Raw genomic sequence first — 23,807 nt, forward strand, 5'->3', positions numbered from 1 at the left:
AGGCCACACCTGAACCAGTGATCTTTGATTTGATTCATTTGCAGAAAGCAGGGATGCACCATAATATCAGCTGCTGATAATTGACTTTGTGACGCCATCACCCCATCATTTTAATTCTAAACTTAAATTGCATTGAATCTGCGGCTCCGCTTCGCTCTGCCCTGTCCCTGCTGCAGCCCGGAGCAGCTGCAGATTCACGACCACAGAGTCACAACAGCAGATATATACGCGACACAACGCTGTGCACATGATCTCCATGAAGGAAGAGCTGTAACTTTTTTACACTGAAGTCATCAAAATGTTCACTGCAACAATATGTGAAAAAGATGAGGAAACCAACGATCTGATTGGTTGTTCTCATGTTAGACACGCCTCTAATTCTCTGTGAACAATCTGTCTATATTTCAACCAGTGCTGCATCTATACATTCATTAGTATAACATCAAAAAACTGTGGAGGAATTATTAATAAAATAAGTCTCTGGTAGAGTTTATACATTTGAGTTTATTTAATTTTTTTAAATTTGAACATGGACAATGTACAATATACATGAACCTCACAAAGGACAGAGGCATTGTACCAGGTTGTAGCACTTGTGCCGTACCAGAGCAGGCTGATTTCATCACACAAAGTGATCGGTATCGGCCCAAAATGTTCATGATCGTACATCCCAGAAAGTGAACGTTTCACTGTTATATCATCGCGTCATCCACTGCAGCCTGAAGAGGGCGCTCCGCTCCAAAGCCTTATTATTACACCGACAACTTAGCACTGATATTTAACTACACTACATGTTCACTTTAAATCCCTTTGCGAAATCAATTCCTTCCATAAAGAACTATGTCTTTTAATCATGTATTTGTGCTCGGACTTCATGACTGGATGAATGCTATAGTTACATTTAGTACTAGGGATTTGTCATAAACACATAGTATTAACATTACCTGTTCACGCCGTCTTCTCCCTGTCAGAATCATCCGGATCACTGTAGCTGCGATCTTTGTCGGTAATTGTTGATATTGACCTAATTGGCGGTGGTGATGGCCGTGCCTGGTGTCCCTGGTGGGATGCTGCAGTATATGGGGCAGTATGGGTTTGTCCGTGTGTTTGTGTGTGCAATCGGATCCGTGCCCCAGGCCCCATGGCACTGGCCTGTCTGCATCCGAAAAGCCAACTCTGCAATTATGACGACCGCCCTGTCCTTTCCACTTCCCATCTCGTCCCTGCTCCGTGTGCCTGCGCCTCGGCTGCTCTGGCTCGCGCCGCACTTTCCCCTCCACAAACGGGGAAGTCTTTTATTATGTGGTGCAAGTGTGGCTTATGGCGGCACAGGTGCTGGGTTAGGTTTTGATCTTCTCCACAGATCGTGTGTTGTGTGATGTGTATTCAGATCAGCATGGCCTGGTGGCTCAGTGGTTAGTGTCGGGTGAGGCCTGTATGTGTGGAGTTTGCAGGATGGCCTCTCTGATAGATAGACAACAAACACAACTTTATCTGAATCTGCTGCTGAAATAACAACAGATAAGAGGCCAAACACTGTTTTACATCTAATTAGAATAGAATAATATGTTATATTCCTTATTTACTGAAAAAAGTGATATTTTTTGTAACTCTTTATTTTTGTAATACGTTACCCCCAACACTGTCTATAGTAGAGGGGAGTGAGGAGCGTGGGTGATGGGGGAGGGGGTGGTGATGGAGCAGAGCAGGGTTCACCTACTGATGAAAACAATTCAAAAAGACATCACTTAGGGCAGCTTTAAAGCTGATGTTTCCTGTTCAAACTGTGATATTTTTAGTCTTGGCCCAAACTTGTTTGTTTAAGAAACTCCAGAGTAAATGTAATATTTCTGTGTGATCAGGTGTTTAAAAAGAGCCTATAGTTTAGCAGGCTAAAATCAGATCAGTCCCATTATAGTGAAAAGGGCTAAAGCTCTGTTGGACCTGGAAGTGGAGCGATGACATCATCACTTAAACGTACTTCCCAATCATACCTCATAGCAAGCTTTGCTACTAGACATTCCCCGGATCTCCTTCCATAAAGACTGTTGTTTCTGCCCTGTCAAAGCCGATAAACCAGCTAAAAAACACCGGCCGCTAACTAGAGCCGCCCCCTTGTCGTTTGTTACTGGATTGGCCCGTGTATGGGTAAACCTTTGAAGCAAGGGCTTCAAAAGGTTGATTTGAATATTGATTTAATGGCTGCTCCCGTTATAGGGACGATAGTGAATGAATATGACAGAAATAGTACATTTATATTTAATCCAAATACACCTGTCCCCTCTCCGCTCGCGTTTACCCCGTCCCGTGTTTGGATACAGTGGATTCTCTCTTTGGAAAACCATCCCACGTCCTTCCTTCACCCTTTTCTTGCTCCCCTGCCTTGATTTGTAACTTGATTTCATGAAAGAGAGAGGAAAAAAACCCTGCAGATTATCCAGCTTTCATTAGGAGGGGAAAAAGCCAGTCTGTGTCAGAGAAAGAAGAAATCAATTTAATACAGACTTAACTGGAGGAAATTGCATATTCTGCCGCTATGTGCTGAAGCGGCACTTTCTCTTCCTCACCAGAGACCTGCCTCCCTATTAATTGCGGCGTGCGTGCGTGGCAGCGAGGACGCGGCGGTGTTTGTTTGTTTGTGTATGTGTGTGTGTATTGGGGGGGGGGATGTATGGGGGAGTGCGGCTGCAGACAGAGGAGTGTAAGAGTCCATGTGTTCAGGAAGGTCACTCTCTTTATTTGTGATCAGTGTATTCATATTCATACATGTGTTTAGCAGCCATGCGGGGACTGCGGTGGGAGTCTAACCTGGGACCTGCATGCTTGTATTTAGGGCTCTTGTTAAGTCATTTTGTAGCCCTGTAGTTTAAAGCTCTACACACATGCTCTGAAATGTCATTTACCCATTTGTCCATGCTCCAACGGCTGCATATCACCAATATTTCACCAATTTGCAATAATAGGTGACACTGTATCCAAGTATGGAGGACTAAGGGTGTCATTTACTCAGTATTTGAACATGTACAAACGCAGTAGAGTGTACTAAAGTGGAGCAAAAAACAAGTGCAGTTGATATTTGTGTTTCTAAAAAAGTCGCAGCGCAAACTTAGCGCATAAGACCTGATGAATATGTAAACAAAGGCAATTCTGCCCCAATGCGCGAACTTAGCGACGAAGAAAATGCTAATTTAGATCAATTTGAACATAAACATGAGAAATAAATGTATTGCATTTCTGTCATTTTCTATTTTCATATATATATATATATATATATATATATATATATATATATATGTATATATATATATATATATATATATATATATGTGGGGAAAAAATCCCCCTGAATAAACCTTCAAAATATAGTTCAGTGAAGTCTGTAGGTGCTATTCAAGTGGAGATGATGTCTCACTAATGTGAGACAAATGCTTTTGGAGAAAATGGACTTGAAATGACACTTTCCCGAATAAATCTATGGAGAAACATTGAATCAGTGCAATAATTAAACATGTTTTTGTGAAAACCTTTAAATGAAAATGAAAAGAAGAGACTAAAATCATCCAAACTTCACTGACAGTTTGAGCCTCATATCATTAAAATAAACCACACTGAGTGTTACGTTTTTTTGTTCTGGCTACATACTATGTGAAATTTACTAATTGCAATCATTCAAATTGTAATTTTAGTTAAATTGTGCTGAGTTTTGGTAAGTCTAATGAAAATGTAAATCTGTGTCCTGTCCCCAAAAGCCACATGAGCCCGAGGCGTGTGCTGGTGTGCGGTCGCAGGCACAGATCCAGGTGCAGACAGCGCAGATTGCTTAGTATTTATGAACAAACGTCATAATTGTGACAGTATGATGTATTGCTAACACGTGCCGCTGTTTCCCCCCCGCCTCCCCGCCCTCTTTCTCTTTTCTCTTTTGGCTAAAAATATATATATGTGGATGATAAAACGGAGTCTTAAAAGCTGATGACCAATTTAGTGTGGCGTGTTGCGGACAAGGTCGCGGGGATCCGACTTGCTCCCAGGCCTGTTCTAATCTACGGAGCAAGAAGCGGGCCTCAAAGTCATTCCTCTAATTGCTTTTATAAGGTGCCCTTTTCACACGGTGTCTTCCCTGCTCATTCACTTTCACCGCCATTACAGCCCCTTACCCCACACCTGCGCTGGTGAAATACCCCCATTACACGCACACCGGGGCCCGGGGTCGTCCGAGCTGGAGAAACATTAGGGTTTTCAAAGGAAATACTGTGCGCTCGCTCGCAGCTTTGTAAGTCGTCTTTGTATCTGGGAGGAAGTACGAGACTATACATCACAGCGCTTACAGGTGAGGCCTGACCGTGTCCAACAGGAGCCACATAGAGACAGTACAACTACGGCTACTCTGAAGGTTTTAAACAATATAACTGAACCTCTTGATAGTAAACAATGCAGGTGAGGCCTGACCGTGTCCAACAGGAGCCACAGTTAGAGTTAGACAGTTCAGCACAAATGAGAAGTTTACCTTCATTTTTAGCCTTACTTGCCAATGCAATGCTGTTAAGTGTCAATTTTATCAACTAAAACATGTTGTCATTTTCAGTAAGTCATATTTTTGTGGATTGTAATTAGACTAAACCGAACTAAAATTTAGTAAAGCTAAAGTAAAGGTAAAGCTGGGACTTATGGCTCCAAAACAGTGACAAAAACAAGGTTGACAACGCAGCAATAAAGTGACACAAAAATGTGCCGGAAATGCGACAATAACAACATTTTAAACAAAAACACGACAAAATGAGGCGTTACACTGGCCTATAGGCTGTAAGCTCGCCAGTCGAGACGCTTTTAGATTAAAACTGAACTGAAGAAAATATGCTTGGTTTAGGTGGGTTAGATTTTGTCACATTTATATGTAGCACTTTTCTACCTTCATTCGGCTCAAAACGCTTTTACATCAAAGAACCATTCGCCCTTCACTCTCTCTTTCATACACCAGTATCAGACACTGCAGTTTAGGCAGATGAAGTGTCTTGCCCAAGGACACAACGGCAGTGTGTCACCTCCAGGACTCGAACTGCCCACCCTCCGGTCACAAGATCACGGTCACCCTGGTTAGGCCCTCGTCATAAACCGGCCTGGAGGTGTTTTGTTTGAGTTAATCTCCCTGTTCCCACGAAGACGAAAGCCCACACTCCGGTGTCTGTCACGCGGAGGCTTCCCCTGTTCCAAAGTCCTGACGCCTTCACCAAACCCTTTCCTGATCCTAGCTTTCTCGCGCTCATTTGCATGTTTGTTGGTCCTTTTCGTAAGCTTCATTTTGCACAGCCCTGATGTACAAAAGGAGGAGGTGTGCCCTCTGCTGGCCGGTTGAATAAATACATTTTCTAATGTCGACAAACAACAGGGTATTTTATTTAGACATTTCTTCAGTGTTACTTTCAGTTCTAACTTCAAATATCCAGACAAATTCTCGAAGCCTGATAAGCTCTGACCGGTCAGGGTCCTGCCATTTGACTTTGCCACATATGAGTTTTACGGTACAAAATGACAGCTGTGGTTGTCAGAATTTACCATTCAGGAAAAGGATGTAGCCAGAATAAATCAATTGCATGAATCAGCGGATGTGACGACACCTGTATTCCAATTCACAACATTTGAACTGAACATAAACTGACGAGAGACTCCACTGTTGGTTGAACTACAACATAGCGGTGCAGCGAGTGACGTAACCTTGTCAATTCTCTGTGACGGTTGTGAGTGGTTCAGCCTCAGCCGCCAGTCAGTCACTTGCTTACCCTGTGTGTCCAGACCCAGCGTCCTTCGCACAGAAAAGAAGGTGGGTGTGATTTACCAGGCTAATTGGGACCCACCTCCAACCGGTCATGACAAGTATTTAAATATAGGCCCGTTTTCGTGTCTTTGACCTTGCAGTATAGTATTTCTTCAGAGTTCTATTGATTCAAGCTTTGATCATGAGGTTGACTCTCAAAAGTATCAACATTGATTTCAGGTAAAGACCCACAACCCCCTGAAAATGGTCCTGGGACCCCTCTCTTTAGGTGTCTGTTTATCCCCCTGTGAGCGGGACAGTTTCTGAAGGATCCATTCAAACTTTCCTCCCCTCCTCCTCCCTCTCTGATCCCGCCCTCTGCCCTCAGGGGCGTGGCTACCTGTAAACGTTTTGATTTCTTAAGTGTTGGCCCCGGCTGCGCTGCGTGTTCCGGCGTGTGCGCGGGCCGCGGGGGTGAAAGTGTGCGCAGGATAACGGCCCGGCTGGATGAGATTGAGCCTAGTGCATTAAGACAGTGTATTATTTGGCCGTTCCACTCGCTCGCGTCCATTAGGGGCGGCTGCCGTGCTATTAAAGGGGTCAGGCGAGTGTGCGTGCACGTCGTGGCCGCGGTCCCTCTCATGTGTGCGTTTGGAGGCTTTATATCGAACAGGACGGGCTCGCTCCCTCTAATACCTCTTCATTTTATTGGATTGGATTGCCCCAGTTCTAATTGTATTAGAGTGCCGTCCCTCCATCTCCCACCCAGACCCTCCATCTCCATTTGTCTCTCGTGAACCGACCACGTCACTGCACCTCTGCACCGCCACAGCCCCCCCACCCCCAAACATCCGGAAGGTTCCCTCCGCTCTCAAAGTCGAGGAGGTCAGACAGCTGTTGACTCGGGCTGTAGGAGAAGACTGTCGAGGGAGAGGAGGCCCAGCCATGACCTTGGTGTGTAAAAGAAACTTCACCAAACAGCATTCAAAGTTATTCAATGAAAAGTGCCAAAATCAATCAACTGTCCTTTACAGGCATTCAGTTACATTCAAACTGGCATTAGATCGGACATCAACATTCTGACATTGCTCAACAATTTGCTCACAAGTTTCCCGTTTTGTCCAAAATCTTCCATCTGATGAAATGTTTTCAAATCTTAAGAAATAAAATATGCTGCAATTTTGTTTTGTGATGAATTTGCCTTGCTTCTGCCTGTATAAACCCAGTTTTAGACGTTTCAGAGCGATGCTCCACCTGGGGCGTTGGGACCCACCTTTACCCTACAATGACAAGCCACGATTCTTTCATATAATGTAAACTACTGAATTTCCCCCATAATGATAATTTACAAAAACTAGTTAGATAATGATAATGAAGATAATAATATAAACAACCGATACCAGTCACTTTAATAGACCCTCGGGCAGACATATTGAACCCACACTGTAGTATCACGTTTGAGGGTTCTCAGAGCGGTCAATGGTAGCCGCTTTCTCTGTTATTCCTGAATATATATCGACACTACTTTGTCCCTGTGTCAGTATCTCTTCAGTGTAAAATGCCTGTGTACTTTAGCATGTTATGAAGCAGTTGTGGAGCAGCTCTTTTCCAAAGACATGCAGTATATCCTTGTTTTCACTGTTGGATCAGTGGGCGTCTCTGATGACTGTATCTGTTGGCCAGTGCTCAGAAACTCTGCACCAGAGAATACAGCGAAGAAGAAACCCTACTGTTTTTGGCCAGTTGCTTCAATGGATTATACAGCACAGGCTAGAAGGGGTGAAGAACGCGGAGAGACATTCAGCAAACTGTCAGTTGTCATATCTTTATTTTTTAAATTAGCACTATAGAGTAGCCGTTAAAGTGAAAAAAAGAACGTAAAAACAATCCATTCGAATGCTTGAATACACAAAAAAACGACGTCAGAATACCAAGTCAAAGATACAATACCCATACTCATATAGTATTTACACTGTAGTCAGTGCAAATACATTCATTTATGTTTGAGTTTGTTTTTGTACATGGATAATGTTGTGGATGAATCCAGAAGACGGATCTGTCCGTTCCATACTTTAACTCCGTATCAGTTGGTAGAGAGAGATATTCTACAATACAGGTGCAGTTTTTTAGCCGGCCTAGTAGAATCCAGGTCAACCTGATAATTATGTGTAAAATTATGTTTTATATAAGAAGGCCAGTCATCTTCATACAGTGTTTTAATTCAAAGAAACAAAGGACTTAGAGCAACTTAGAGCATTAGGTTGGGAAATAGTTTATGTGGACAAAGTTCTTCTGTAGAATTTATATTTTGTTCAGCTAAGTAGTGAAGGTATTTCCCCGTACAATATTGACGTAATTTAAATAAGGATATATAAGCTTGTAGTGAAGTGATAAGAGACATAAAGGATTTACAACGTTTCTTTTATTACATTCATTATGTCTCCTTGTTTACAAAATGTTTCTTAAGGTTCTTTTCGAAAGACACTAGGTATGACAAAAAAGTCTCCTGACGTGCATGATGCGTCTTTTATGGGATGTTCTTCCCTGGGATGTCCCATAAGTGACGCATCATGAACGTCGGGAGACGCCTATGATGAGGACGGAAATCAAATTCCCAGTCTATCGAAGCATGTAAGGTATTTGAACAAAACTTTTTGTTATACCTATTGTCTTTATAAAAGAACCCTAAAAAACGTTTCTATTCTTACTCATGATTCCAATGGACTTGATAATCTTTTGGCAAACTTTTTTGACCTGTTCCTTCCAGCACAGTTTATTGTCAATCAGAACTCCTAAAAACTTGTAATGTTGTAAAGATCTGAACAGTCACATCCCTTGGAGGAAACGGTTTGTTTTTCTAATAACTCCTTAAAGCTCTGCAGCACTAAAGTATTAGGGTAACTTATTGCTAATCATTTTTTATGGACAGAACTTTGAAGTTGCCGATGTCTGTCCCTGCCAGAGTCCAGTTAAAGAGTGTTTTGATGTAGGAGGACAATTCCATTAGGTTAAAGAAACTGATTGTCATCATCCATGAGCAGAGTGAGCTGCTGTTTCTCTCAGCCCTCCTCAGCTTGGCGCGGTCCGTGGTTGTTGCACACTCAGCGCTTACTGCAGAGTTAACCAGAGAAGCTTGAGCGCCTCTCACTTTCCCTTCGCCCTTGAAGAGAGCGCGGACCAGGAGTTGTCAGCTCCTCATAAAAACCTTTGAACGATTGCGGATTCTTCTCTCCCCTCTCCGTCTCCGAGCCCTCTTCCCTTTTCCTTTCCCCAAACCCGACCATCTGTCTAATTGTTCACCTCCATCGCTTTAATGCTTTTTACATGCTTTCGACCCCCCCCCCCCACACTTTCCAGGCAATAAACTTTATTTTCTTCGCAAGACTTGAATCGGCAGGGGGAGGGCGCGGGGCAGGTGTTGGATTAGCTCCATGCCCTCCTCCAGCCCTCGGTCCTCCCTCCGCTCTCCCATTACTCCCCCTCTACCGGCCTGTCTCTGGAGAGCAGGATCCGTGTTTCTCAAGCTGCCGCGTGCGCTCATCTTCTGGGCCGGTCGTACGGCGGAGCAGCGTCCCCCGTGGAGCTGGCCCTCCATAGGTCCACTAATGATCACGCTCTAACCGCTCTGACCTTGGTCTCGGTCCGCTCCCACGGTTTAGCAGAGTCTTAACCAGCGGCACGCCTCTCGTGTGTGGGCATGCAAGTGTTCTGTGTCAGTGCAACAACTCTTTGCTGGATCTTGGCGTCAAGAAGTTCAATTGTTTGGCTGGTTCAGGATTCGTAAAGATATGACATTAAATCTCACCTTTATCACTCAGTGCAAGTACCGACTGCTCCTGTCATGCTTTTCACACGGAATTGTCTTTTCCTTGTACACATACCAGGCACGTTTCCTTTCATCCTAGTTTTTTTGGGTCCTGTCCTAAACTTGCAGTTCCTCATTATGTGTTCCCAGACTTATTTGATTGTTTCAGACTGGGATGTTTTTTTCTTGTATAGTTAACAGCAAAAGTACTGGTTCTCAAGCTGCTCTTCCGTTGGTGCTCATGATCACCTGCTGCGACTTGAGACATGAATCATTTTAGCTAGAGATCATCTCATTTATCCTTTTTTTTTTTTTTTTACCGCGTTTAGGTTTGGTGTTTTTCTGACAGTAAACGTCATGAAATGAGGACTCCATGAAACCGATCCCATCTGCCATCCTGCATTTTCTTTTGTTCTCACGCTCACATTCTTGCCCTCCCATCTTGTTTTTATTTTTCCGGTTTGTACACGGTTCACGCCCACTTTAGACTGAATTTAGTCCAACAATGGTCTGTTTGAAACCCGCTTTGTTCAATTCTTTAAACCCGCACACTCAGGGAACTGACAGATCATTTCTCTCAACCCATTGATGCAATCAGACATGGTTAACAGAGCAATATTAAATACATATACAGTAGGGGGCAGCAGAGGGAGGGAAGTGGAGAGTTCAGCTTCCTCTGCAGTGTTCTCCCTGAGGCAGGACTGACAGCTGTGAGATGGAGCGGTCAGTGCAGCCGCTCCAACGGGCCCTGACCAGATCATTGTTGTTCCACAGTCAGTGAGAAGAGCATTGGTTAGTTTGATCTCCACAGGCCTTTACTGTCGGGACAGGCGCTGGTGTGGGTCTCTGCTGTTTCCTCTGGCTTTGTTTGTTTTTGTCTTGATCCAGAACCGATCACATCCACATAACTTTTCATCAAGGCCTTGTAGAAATTTAGTTTTGCTCTTTAGACCAGTTGTTTTCAGCTCAGGGCACTTCTACACATACTTCCCCTGCACATTGTTTTGTTTTATCTGCACTATATCATGTGTTATGTGATCATGTGTCTCACAGCTGTTTATACTATCAGGAACATTGATAGGATGATGCAGGTTATGTTGGCCACAATTACCTTCTTCTTATTTAATAATCCATGAAAGGCTTAATTCTTGTCAAGTGCCAAATTCTAGGCTCAATGCCTAAATGCCTCCTTTTCAAGTCGCATTTGAGGAAAACATTGTTGACACGTTTTGAAAACACTGTGCTGATCGATCAATATCGCTAATTATGGCGCGAGCGTTTAAACAGCCCTGTTTTCAAATTGAAGACTCAAACAGGATGTCTTTCTCTGGGAACTCGCTCCGCTTTGTCAAAGGCGCTCGACAGTGCGAGAGAGAATTGTCGGCTCTCCACAGATGACCGCTGTGAAGCCACACCCCATGCTTTATTCCAAAGTAAATCGTTGAATTCATTTGGTTGAAAACCTCTGCTTTAAAACACAAAGACAAAACTCCGCAAAAAACAATCAGCAACATTCCAATGCACAAAAACAAGATGAAGCCATGGTAACCAAGTCCGGACTGATCTTGATCCTGGTGAAGGTGTGACAAGTCTGAAAACTGCTGCTCTGTACGAGTTCATGGCATGTGTGCTGCAGCCTAACCCATTTGCCATCCGCTTTGTACATTTTGTTTGTTCTCGCTCTATCCCGTTGGCTGCGCGTCCCGGCGGTTCAGTCGGACAGTTGTCTCCTCTCACCTGTGATTACCGCGTGTGCACATCATACACGCCTGTGCTCTGTAATCATGTCACCGCCATAACCGCCACTTTAATGTTTCGTAATAGCATCCGTGTAATGGTATGGAGTGGCATCAAGAGGATCATTCCGGCTGAGATAATGGAGCCGTGCCTTTACCCTTGAGCACTGGGTTTGTGTACGCGAGTTTGAATTCACTCAGAGCCACTGAAACGCTGGAAGAACGACTCGCCCCAAACCCTGCTCCAAACAGGGCCGTGTGAGCTGACATGTGACGGAGCGCCGTCCCGGGAGAGCAGGGTTTGGTGGGCGGGCGAGCGAGCCGACAGAGTTCCTTTGGGATTAGCCGGCGGGAGGATGAGGAGGACAGAGAGGGACGGGGGTTCCCCGGGCCCAGCTGGAGGTGATCTAGTGGGAGGAGTGGGTCCAGCGGAGCGTTCACCTATCAGTGTCCTCTGTGGTTCCGACTGAGCGTAAAGGAAACATGAAGGTAGAGTCAGTAAAGATGCAGAGTTACCAACAGGACCAGGCGTATGTGACCTTTTTGACCCTTTAACCTGGTTTTAATGTTGTTCCTTCGTCAAAAAAATCTGAAGTAGAATTTCTCTTCACTCAGTTTTGAGTCATCCTGTTTAATTTGGTCTTTTCTTCTTCTACTGCTGCGCTCCCATCTGTACTTTGGGGATTTTTGTTGCATCTAAACGAAACAGAAAGCACATAAATGACTCCATTCAGAGCAGTTCTGTGCTTAAAGTGTGGTTGCTAAGTTGTTACTGTCCTTTGTTTGTCTCCTGTCTTCAGAAGCCTCTGGCTCTTGTGGACTCTGCGCTTTAGGACCTTGTTACTCACTGTGTTTTCTTGGATGCTCCGCAGACTGAGAGCTGCTCTCACTGCAGCACAGCAGCAGTAGATTGTTCAGAGTGTGAGTGTGTGTTAAGCCCTCTGCCCTGCAGCACAAAGCAGCGTTGCACAGTAACACAGACTATGATGAATATTGCGCCTGTCTTCCTCTCTGTGTAAATGCACTTATGCATTCACTTCTTAAGTCATTTATCTTTCCCTGCTCCTGTGCCGTCCTCACCCTGTCTGCTAACATATGGTGGAAGACGCACAAACACGGAGCAAAGAGCTCCTCACATCACACTGTCGGCTTCAGGAATCCTCACTTTTGATCACCTTCTATATGAACGTGAACAAAGAGCTCAGGATTACGGATCACACTTATATATGCAGATATGTGGAGTATATGACGGTATTTTACATTGTTTAGATCAGTGTTTCTTAATGGGTGGGTCAGGACCCAAAAGTGGGTCACGGAACCCTTTGTAGTGGGTCCAGAAAGCATGTCTTTCAACAATATTATAATGACTGTTATTTGTTCATTTTTATCATGATTTCTGAATTTTAGGTTTATGAAGCAATAATTTGTAAGGAAAATAGACTATCTTACATTAGGTATAACACATTCAGTTCTGATCTTATAAAAATATTAGTGGATATGTTTCCTTCCCACTACCCTTTTGTTAACATCTCTACACTTGTTGTAAAAAGTGTGATGAAATGGCCTGGGCTGAAATGCTTTTTATCAGTTCATTGTTTGTTTGTCAGTGTTGTATTAGAATATTTTTGGTATTTCTATATTTTTTTATTCTGTTTTAATTTCTTTTTTAATTTCTTTTTATTATTTGTATGTACATACTGTAAATACACTTATGCCCTTTAAAGATTTTATTCGTTATATATAAGATACCTGTAGTTACTATTACTTCATTGCACATTTGCTGTCTATTTTGCACCTCCTGTTTCTTGAGATCTGATGGAACAAGGCCTATCTTATCTTCAAACAGAGAATTCCATTCATTGGGCAGAGCTCATTGGTCCTTATGCACAGTATGGTTGCATACTGAAAGCTCTAACAACGCCGTTATGTTCTGGTGAAATGGGTCACTTTCACATATCGGACTCGAGTCAGGAGAGTTTTATTCACTTGTGCCCCTGGGGTTTTCAGAGTTGTCCGATATGAAGCTGTCCTTAAGCGTCTGCACTTGTCTCCGCAGCACAAAGCCCGTGTGGAGGCCATGATGTGTGACCTGTCCTCCCTGCGCAGCGTCCGAGACTTCGCTCAGGCGTTCAAGGCCAAGAAACTGTGAGTACTTGATTCTGAACAGCACATTCATGATCTGAGCCTCGATCCTGGCACTGTCAGGGTCCTGGGTTCCATTCCCAGAGGGGGTGAGGCTTTTCTGTGTGGAGTTTGTTTACAGTAGGACCAGGAGAAGAGGATTTCAGGGAGATTTTGCTGGTTGAATAAATAAATGGTTGTTTTCATCGTAGACATGAATGACAATATTTATCCCCATAATGATCTACATTATAAGATTGCCAACTGTGTTTTCTCCTGAGCTACTTTTATGTAATAAAGAACTACTTATGAGTGGATCACTTATGCAACTATGGGCGACTTGGTGGAGTTCACCCTGGAGAGTATGTGATTCAATATATTTAAATGTTGGCAGATGTCTTCAAAATGTTTAAAGGAGCTATATCATGCTATTTTAGCCATTCCAAAGTTAAGTATAGGCATTTATATGATATATTGTACCTCTACCATTATGGAGCACTCATTTTTGTGATAAATATAAGTGTTTTCTGGAGGTATTTTTCAAACCCGGAAGACAGAACGCTTCGATTCAGTTAACTCCGCCCCCTCTCTCCGCGCATACAACTTTACCGTAATATAAATAAACAGCAATAAGTGAAGTCACTTCACGATGCAGTTATACGGAGTTGACATCTGCAACACAGCTTCATAAATGGCTAACACACATGCTAATATGCTAACACACAAGCTAACCCGCGTTTGGACTGACTCACCCTCTGCTCCATCGTTGTTTACATTATGGGATTCGCGTTGGTTATAAAAGTTAATCCACTTTGATTCTGGCGAAGGTTCCCCAAACATCCATCAGAGACAGTCACAGAAAAACAATATTTTGGCTGATAGTCGCTGAATCCCGGAGAAAAAAACAGCTGAGTGGCCTCTTCCTGAAAAGGGTTGAATATAAACTCCTCGTCCTCGTAGCCAAACGCGCTTCTTTTTCTCCGTGACATTATCGTTAGTTAAGAATAAATAACAGCTGTGTCCAGAATAGGTAACGAGCTCCATCTTCACAGCTGCAGCGCAAACATGACTGATCTGTTCAGACGCGATGTGTTTGTTTTGGCCACAGCTGACCTGGAAGCACCTCGGGCACATCCTTTTTTTTTTTTTTTTTCTTTTTTTTTTTTTTTTTTTTTTTACTCTTTGTTTCTCTCTTATGACAGAAATAATGAAAACGCTATTTTACAAATTAAAATCAGGCCGTAAGCATAGAATTAAGACATTACATTACAGACGTCGAGCACTTCCGTTCCGTTGTTACGACACAACTGAACACTCAGTCGTTCACGAGGAGAGGGAGGAGCAGCTGCTCAGAGAGCAGGATTCAGGAGTATTACTGAGAGCTGCGTGAATGAAGCCACAAACCACTCTGGGGGTGTTTTTGATAAGGAAATAGCATAACAACATGGCTAAAAGCTCCAAAAAGTCGATTTTGCATGATATAGGACCTTTAAAACAATGTTTCTCATCAAGCGCTGACTGAAAGGGCTGGAGAGGGAGAAGGAGAGCTACTGCTCTATAATGATAGAAGATAACAATTTTAGAAGAAATGACCCCAACAAACATTGTATATAAGTTTATTTCTTTCAATAATGTCACACTTGGTGCTCCCATTGTATCCTAGCACTAGAAACTTCCCTGGCCTTCAGAGTCTGTGTTCAGTGGGGTATGAATGTGTCAGAGATGTTGTGTGACCCAGCAGAGATAAAATCCTAGACCCGTGTCATCACATTAACTTCTGAAGTCTGCAGGTCCCAGGATTTGGATATTGGAGACATTGCCCCACTGAAATTAACTTCTAACAAGAAACATTTTGTGTCACTGGCAGCAACGGCAAACGGGAGATGTTTCCTAAAGAACGGGAAACAGATACAATGGGCGGGTAACCTTTATCCTTCTGTACAGATAAGGTTTGACATACGGCCAGAGGAAGGAACTTTTGAACTCAACTGGACTTGATGTCTTTGACGACAATATGTAACTATTAAGTGTCAGAAATGCTAAATGAAGGAGACGTATGTGTTGGCTTTGCCTTCACTGGTGACAACAGTCAAACGGAGGGAAGCTAAACCAAGTCTTTTTACGATAAGGACTTTTCTGAGCCTCGGGGCATGTGTGTTTGTGGATTCCACTTGTTGCAGCGTGAGCAGGATAAAGTTTGAAGGGTAAATCACCTGAAAAGACGGGACGCACGAATAACGAGTAATGGCAGCAATAGCTTTGACTTGGGCATTTGCATGAGCAGCCGAGTGAACTTAAGATGAACATGTTTTACTCTTGTTGATCCATGAGACAAAGGGTAAGGGCTGGATTCCAATGTTACGCCAAGAACGTATTTTGTTTGTCTATTTCTCTGAGCTAAAGCGACAGGAATAACTCTGGACTCAAAACAAATGTGTCCCTTCCGGGGTTTGACCGGGGCCAAGTGCCTTATTCATCATATTTACTGAGAGCGAGCGGACGTCCCCTGTGTGGGCGGCGGACGGCATATGGAGCGGCCCCGGGACACGCGGCGGATCTGAGCGAACGCGGTCACTCCTCGGCTCTTTTGTGGTGGTCAGCAGTGTGTCCTGACCGGTCACGCCGCGCCTGTTCGGGGTCGTGCCGTGTGTCATTGGGCTGGGTGTGTGCTGGTTGCAGGGTATCTGGGGGGGGGGGGGGTCCCGCGGGAAGGCCAAGGCAGTCGTTGCCCACAGCTGCCCTGGGGCGGGGTATGGCCGTCCAGGCTCATGGTGTCCCCTAAACTGTCCAGTCTCCTCTGTCTCCTCCCACGCACAGGAGGCGTTCTGCTCCCTCGCTCAGGACAAGTCACACCTCAGTTGTGCTTTACATACGAATGAGAATAAGAGAAATCCTTCTCCATGTGACAGGAATACAGAACAAATGAGTTTCTTCTACGGAGGGACAACATTGATCTAGTCTCCTTAAGTATATTGTAAAGTCAGGCATTGTGGGAAATACACTGTGCATCCAATTATAAAACATTTGTATCAATTTCATGAACTTGCAGCTAGTTTTCTAACATTTCTGTGACAGTCACCCTGAAAAGTCCCCCTGCAGGTTTGGAAATGTGCCGATAAGAAGAACTGAGATGCTGCTAATACATTAGGAATGAGTTTGGACCACAATTAACACATCATTTAGTGGCTTCCTCGGGTATAGGGCCTTTATGTAATACTACATTAAAATGTAGAAATCTAATGCACTATGGAACTTTTCATGTAGGAAAATGTTTTTCTATTTGTGCGTATTTGAGCTCGAGTGACCCAGCAGCTGTATGAGTGGTTTACATGGCACCTTTACTCCAGCTTTGAGAGTTTCTGACCTTCTCACCAGAAAACCTACAAAACTATTGGTCCAGGAGCGTTGAAGAGGCCACCGTGATGAAAAGCACCATGCTGACCACTCATACACCATGCTGACCACTCATACACCATGCTGACCACTCAGTTTGCATAGAAAGTTGCTCAATGCACCTTGAAAACAGTTCTCTTGAAGATGTGTGTCACCCCTAATCCAAATCCCTATGTCAGGAGAGACCAGGTGTTTATTTATTGTTGTGGAGAAACAAAAAAGTCCAGTATAGATTTAAAAAATAAATACAAAATAATGCACATTTTGAAATTTAGAATGAGTGAAGAAAACTATTTAGCCTTAATAAATGATGCATTTGCATTCATTCATCATGAATGAATGCTAATGTTAGTTAAGTGTGACTAACACTTAATAACTTCTTAACTACTACAGTTTATGCCAAGCTCATAATGAACAGTTCTTCACATACTTGATTCATTCATTGTAGTTGTTAACACATTGAGTGTCGAAAACGGAAAAACTTGTGTTCGTCTTTTTTAAATTATTATTACGAAACTAGACACTCTATTACCCCTTATGTGTGATTTTAGTAACTCTGTGATGAACAGAGGTGAAATAAATGACGATCAAAAACTTGTGAAGAGTCACATCTGGACATTTTATATATATTATTGTGTTTCTTTTCTCTTTTTTAGTCTGAGGGGTCGTGGTGTTGTGAACAGCTGTAAACCCGACATTTCTCTCACGCTCTCTGGAGCCCGTTTGACAAAGCATGGAAAGTTGAGATTTTAACGTTTCTCTGAGTTTTAAAAGAAAGGAGAGTGTTGCATAAACCCCCCGTTTTCTCTGAATCTAGAAAAAAATCTGTGATTTTGATAAAACTAGCCTCTGTTCAGCCTAGGATTTTCACTTCCGGAGAGCTTAGATTCTCGTCTTTCAAATGAGCCACAGCATGTGTCCAGAGCTATAACATAGAATATGCTGTGGTGCTACAAATATCATGAAAAACAGTCTGGATTGTTGGCGCTCTACAGCTAAATCCCAAAACAGCGCGGCCTCACTGTGTTAAAGGAACAGGCCACCGTTTTTACACACTGACATAATGTTCTTACCTGAGCTTAGACGAGTTCAGCGTTAGCATTTATCCTCTCCTCTGCGGACGCCGAAGTACTCCTGGTATTATTCCGCCTTACAATATAGTTCCCCTTTTTATCCGCTTAGAAAATCCACATTGTTTAATTTTGTATAACTATACTTGGATCGTGTAACACTTCACGTAACCATATTTAAATGTGGAAAACGTAGAAGAGCTTGGTAGCTTCTATCTTCACCTGGTTTGGAGCTATAGAGGAGAGGGGGAGAGGCTAAATGCTAACGCCTCTGTGCTGTGTTTACGTGACTGAGGGCACGCGTGAAGACCAGACAGGTACAAATGAACTCGTCTAAGCTCAGGTAAGAACATATCTCACCGTAAAAACGGTGGCCTGTTCCTTTAAGTGTAACTAATGAATTGTCCGTGATTAATTAAGTGTTAACTCATCATTTATAAAATATGGTGTAGTTATTATAATGTGTTACCGAACCCTTCTTTGCGTTCAAAGTTTGCTGGCCTAAGGTGTTTATTTTTTATTTTTTGTAACACGAAAGCTGAGCTGTTCCTGATATAGATCCTCTTCTCTGGGACAGTCTTCCGGAGCTCTTCCCTCACTGTCCTCCTGGTCCTGGTTCCACTTGTCCCTCCAGACGGTGTGTTTGTAACACTTCTGCTCCTTTCCTTCTCTCTGTCGTCCCTCCCTCCCTCCTTCTCTTTTTTCCGCCTCCCAGTTTTGGCACGGTTGTATTTCTTCATTAGGCCTGCTGTTTCGGGGGGGCTGCAGGGGGGTTCTCGTGGGACGTCAGAGTACATTAATTCTCATCAGAGGCTGGGAGCTGTGAGCTGTGAATGGCACTTGGTAGCTTGTCTAAGTCTACCTCCGCCGGCGCTCCTATTACGGCACGCATGTCTCCAGGCCCAAATGCATATATGTTCACCAGGACAATTCACAGTTTGTAAACACGGGACTATAACGCTATGCGGCGGCGTGTCATTGACGGGCGCAGTGCAATCCAGACTCCTTTCCCCCCGTTTGAGCCGCTTCCCCGGGTGTCGTTTTTCACTCCCCTGCCTTTAAGTGCTTCACTCGGCGGCGCTTTTTGTTCCATTGACCCCAGTTGGTGCTTTAATTGCCTGTCCTTTGAAATGAAATTACCTGGATATTGATATGGCGGAGTGTGTTTCAGTGGGATGTGACGGATGGGATCGGGTCTAATGCAATTTACACTCAATAATTAACACGTCGTTTGTTTCCTCTTCGCTTTTTACGGCTAATATTCCATTATGGATCAAAAATGAATGATGATTAGTAAATGTGGACTAATCGCGTTGAGCAGTGGTTCCCAACACGGGGCCGGGCATCTCCAGAGGGGACACCTGGGACGGCAGGGTGAACCCAGAGCTTTGTCTGATCAGAGGGTCAGGTTAAAGGAGAGATTATTTTAAATAAATGATATTGTAGACATGTGATTAGGGAGAAAGAAGTTTAGGAACAGAACACACGCAACACACAAGCATTTGTGGTTTGGGCTGATACTCGTGACGGAGTTGTGTTTAGTGGTGATTGCTGCACCTTTTATAAACTACTATCACTGAGTGATTGGATCATTCAGTGATCAGGGCACATTGGGGTGCCCAAATATCTGGATGGGTGCTCGAGCAGCACAGCACCCATGAGATTGGCACCTATGTCTGTGTTTTGCTTTGACTTGACTTGGAAGCTGCACGATGTAATGAAACCCACAGGTCTCACCGGATCAGGACCTGGATTTAAATGGGATTATTTTGATTAATACTTGACTTACGGCTGTGCTATTATCCACAAGTCTATGGAATTATGGAAAGTAGCATCTTGAAGATGGGTCTTTTAGCAAGGCAGAAGGTTTAGAAAAAAAGCGTTAGCTCCTGGCCTGACGTGAGACAACGGCCGTGATGATGTCATCATCCTGCGACTTGCAGGCGTTAGTGCAGGCCTCCAGGGGGCAGATGTGAGGGCACAGAAGATTTTTTTACAAAGAGAACACACTTGATATACTTCATAGCTGTCAAGAGTCGCGTTTTGGCCGGGAAACTATAGTATTTGACCCCACCCTGGAGCGTGGTCGTGGTCCCATCACCACGACCACGCTGGGTATTTCCCTTATTTTCAAATCCAAAACTATGTACTATGTGTAAAACTATGTATGTATGGATCCATACTTTTGGACTCCAAAAGTATGGATATACTGTGCACTTTGCAAATCGTAATATATGTTATTATATATTATTTATTATATATATATATTATATATATATTATATATATATCATATCAATGAATAAGTCAACAAATAATTGTTTAAATAATCGTGATTTCAATTATTACCAACATAATCGTGATGATTATTTTTTGATAATGGAGCAGCCCTAATCTGTGATTAAATGCCATTTTGTTGGAGTTACTTTCAGGTGTAAAATGCCCTGACTTGGACATGCTTATCCAGTTCATTATTTGATTTCTTTCCTTTTTGGTTTGTAATGTGTTTTAGTTTTTACTGTGCTTTCTTTCACCCCTTCATACTGTACAGTACACTGCATCATTGCCCACTTTACTGCTCGGATTTCCCCCATCTCCCTCCCACCAATAAAGCCTCGGCGATAAGGACCGGTCCTATACGCCTGGCCCTCGCCCCGTCTCCTCCACACCGGCCCGTATTATCACCGCAGGTCAAGGGGTCTCCCCCGCGGGGGTTATTCAGAGTAAATATATAAACGAATGCGTCCCCGTTTGGTAGTTAACGGGCTGGTTGAGATTGCACAGTGCTGCCGGGTTTTAAATGCGGATTGGGGGAGTGAGCGGCGCGGCTACAGGCCTATTAAAGACATTCATTAAAGCAGTGCTTATGAGAGAGGGACTAACTGGTGGGCAGTAGAATTAACAGGCCTTTTACATCAGGAGCGGGCTCACTGGAGGACCATCGCCGCGGTCAGGCTGTGGAGGGAAGCTATGGCCGCATACAAGTTGCTTATTGGAAGTTCGGGCCAAATTAGGGACATTTGCTTCAATGAAATGCTCTTTTTGCTCATTAGAATAGTGTCTGCTATACACGCGTTTGGGGCCATTGTGACCAAGAGGTTCTTTTGCACTTCTTCTACACTTGGTGATCTGTTTACGACACAAATATGTGCAGCGAACCTTCCTCCTGTCTGTGTCTTGATGTAGCCACACCTGCCCTGGGCCTGATTGCTGGGAATGTTGCTTCCAGTCTACGACAATGCCTTTATTTACTACATTAACACATATAAGCAGGGGGTTTAAGTGTCTTGCCCAAGGACACAAGAACAAGCAGCAAATCTCCCTTTCTCTTGGTGCGGCTTTTTGCCTTTTTCTGTGAACTGCATTAGTGGTTTCTGTGTTCCACATTGTTTTATTGGATACTTTTGCACGTCTTTGCAGTGTTTTTGTGGAGGTTCAGTGGATGTTTTTTTTTACTGCAGAGAGTCCATAAGAGAGGTCCTGAAGAAAGCAGCTTTAGAAAAGTAACAAACTAAAGACATTTTAGACCATTTGAGCGAATGGACGTTCACTGGAGAATAAATCCGATTAACTGCAAAGCTCTTCCCAGAAAATGGTGAAAGACTGTTTTGGAGCGGAGGGAGCTGCGCAGGAGGAAGAGGAAGGAGGAGGTGGAGCTGACCAGTGCAGGACGCCACGCTCTGAAACAGGGACAAACCCAGTAGGCGCTGCACCGTTTCAGAGGATCACTGAAGGCAGTGCCACAATTTTTACAATTAAGTTAACAACAAAAGATCTTATTGCACTCAAAATTACAATAACAAACTCTTTATTTACTTGAAATAAAACGGATGCTACTTTTATACTTATAGCCAGACCTTAGTGTCATCATGATTTAAGTGTAAATATCTTGCCCCATGCACAGATTTCTTAAAGTTTGTTACTCAAATTAAACTGACCTAATTTAAGAACATTTTACTTATTTGTAGATTTTTTGCTGTCGGAAGCCCGACCAAAGGCTCTAACCACTGAGCCACTACCACCCCACATATCCCGCAGTCTCATAATCCTCATAAAGCAGTGCATCCTGGCCTTTCTCCAGTTATGGGCACCATTTTACACAAAGCAATCTCAGCCAAATTACAAAAAAGGGAAGCACATCCAGGTATACTTACACGTTTTCAAATAACATGTCTCTGTTTCTTCTCTGTGTAGTTAGTGGTTGTGTGAAGCCATTTATGGTCAAAGAACTGAGTTTGCTATTTATAAAATCATAATGAAAGAAGAAAGTACCAAAGTGACCCTGATCAGAAGTTTACATTGCCCAGTTCCTAATACTATGTATTTCTTTAACATCAATGACAGCTTGGAATCTTTTGTGGTCGTTGTGGATGAGGTTCCGTTCTCGGCCCATTCATCTTGGCAAAAAGCCTCCAGTAAATTCATGGTCTGTCTTACATGGACTGCACATTTGAGCTCTCCCCACAGTGGTTCAATGATATTAAGGTCAGGAGACTGACTTTTTCATCACCTTATTGACAACAAAAAAGTGCACCAGACCTACTGTGAAATATGGAGGTGGTTCTCTGATGCCACTGGCCACTGGTGGGGAGAGCTCAAATGTGCAGTTCATGCAAAACAGCCCATGAACTTTGCTTTTTGCCAAGAAGAATGGGCCGCTTTACCATCAGAAAAAATAAAGAAAAGACTCCAAGCTGTCATTGATGTTAAAGGGGGCAACACACAGTATCATCAGTCTTGGAAACATTTTCAAAAAAATCAATCCAATTCTGCCTGAGTATGTCAACTTTTGTATTGTATTTCAAAAACAAGATTTCTGGTATTTGGTTGTAGAAAAAAGAGACAAGGTCAAACTTAAAGAGACTAGATGCAAGTTAGTCATTTTTATACTCACTACTGCCACCTCAGGTCTTATGTGTAATTGCAGCTTCTATATTAAAGGGGGGTATTATGCAAAATTGACTTTTTCAAGCTTTACATCATGTTATTATGTCATTCCCTCATTAAAAACATGCCTGAAGTGTTGCCTTGGCACATTCACGTATTTTTGAGTAATCTGTAAAAACTCTGATGGCAGCCATTTTAGGGATAGGTTTGCCTGAGTCCTCCTAGGAACGCCCCCACCTCCTGGAGACGCCGCCGAACTTTCGTCACCAGCCTAGTAACCAACCACTGCTCCTCAGCAGAGCCCCCTCCCTACTGATGCCACAGACATCGTGTGGAGGGGGCGTGTCGGAAAGGGTCAGAGGTTCTTAAAGAGACAGAGGCCTATTTCAAGCCATTCGCTACAGCCATTTTGAGAGAGCAATTTTATACAAGGCAGTTATTCTAGTTTACTGCATTTACAGACCAACAGAAGGTTTGGTCATCATTGTAGTGTGATATAGACTGGTGCTATATGATTGAAAATGCATAATACCCCCTCTTTAAGCTTAAGCTTAAGTGCATGACAGCACTTCAGACCCGAAATAACAACTTTTTGAGTGACAGTGCAGGATTTTAGAGGCAGTTGTGTGAAAAGGTCTGAGCTCATTCTACACATTAGGACATGGATGGAACATGTAGGGGGAGGAAAATATTTAGTTTTAGCATTTTAGAAATAAATAGCTTTGAAATCGGGGTTGTAAATGACTACAAATGAACATGGAGGCGATTTATAGCCTTGTCTATAATTCACTGTACCATAAATCAAACCTGATGAAAGTTCATGATATAGTTTATCATAAAACAATTCAAATTCTGTTGAAAGCTAAACAGAGAAGTCTCCAAGAAAGTGCAAAAATGCTTCAACAAAAGAGATATAATTTAAGAGATGATTGCAAGTGTGTTCTACCAAAAGCTCGTAAAGGGTGGAAACAAAGATGTTTCTCCAGGTCACAAGATTAGAATTCACACATGTACTAGGGAGGACTGAAGAGCCAGACGCAGATC

The 23,807-nt window shown here is 43.3% G+C and overlaps 1 protein-coding gene across 1 annotated transcript in view; it reads left to right on the forward strand.

The window, feature by feature from the left end:
- The window catches only part of wwox (WW domain containing oxidoreductase), a 294,998-nt gene that overhangs the window by 67,947 nt on the left and 203,244 nt on the right, over positions 1–23,807 (forward strand). Inside the window, exon 6 of the mRNA XM_079567827.1 lies at positions 13,350–13,438. Within this exon, the coding sequence (XP_079423953.1) occupies positions 13,350–13,438 (89 nt within the window). The remainder of the gene's footprint in view (positions 1–13,349; positions 13,439–23,807) is intronic.

The sequence above is a fragment of the Gobius niger genome (assembly GCF_951799975.1).
Source record: "Gobius niger genome assembly, chromosome: 12".
Taxonomy (NCBI): domain Eukaryota; kingdom Metazoa; phylum Chordata; class Actinopteri; order Gobiiformes; family Gobiidae; genus Gobius; species Gobius niger.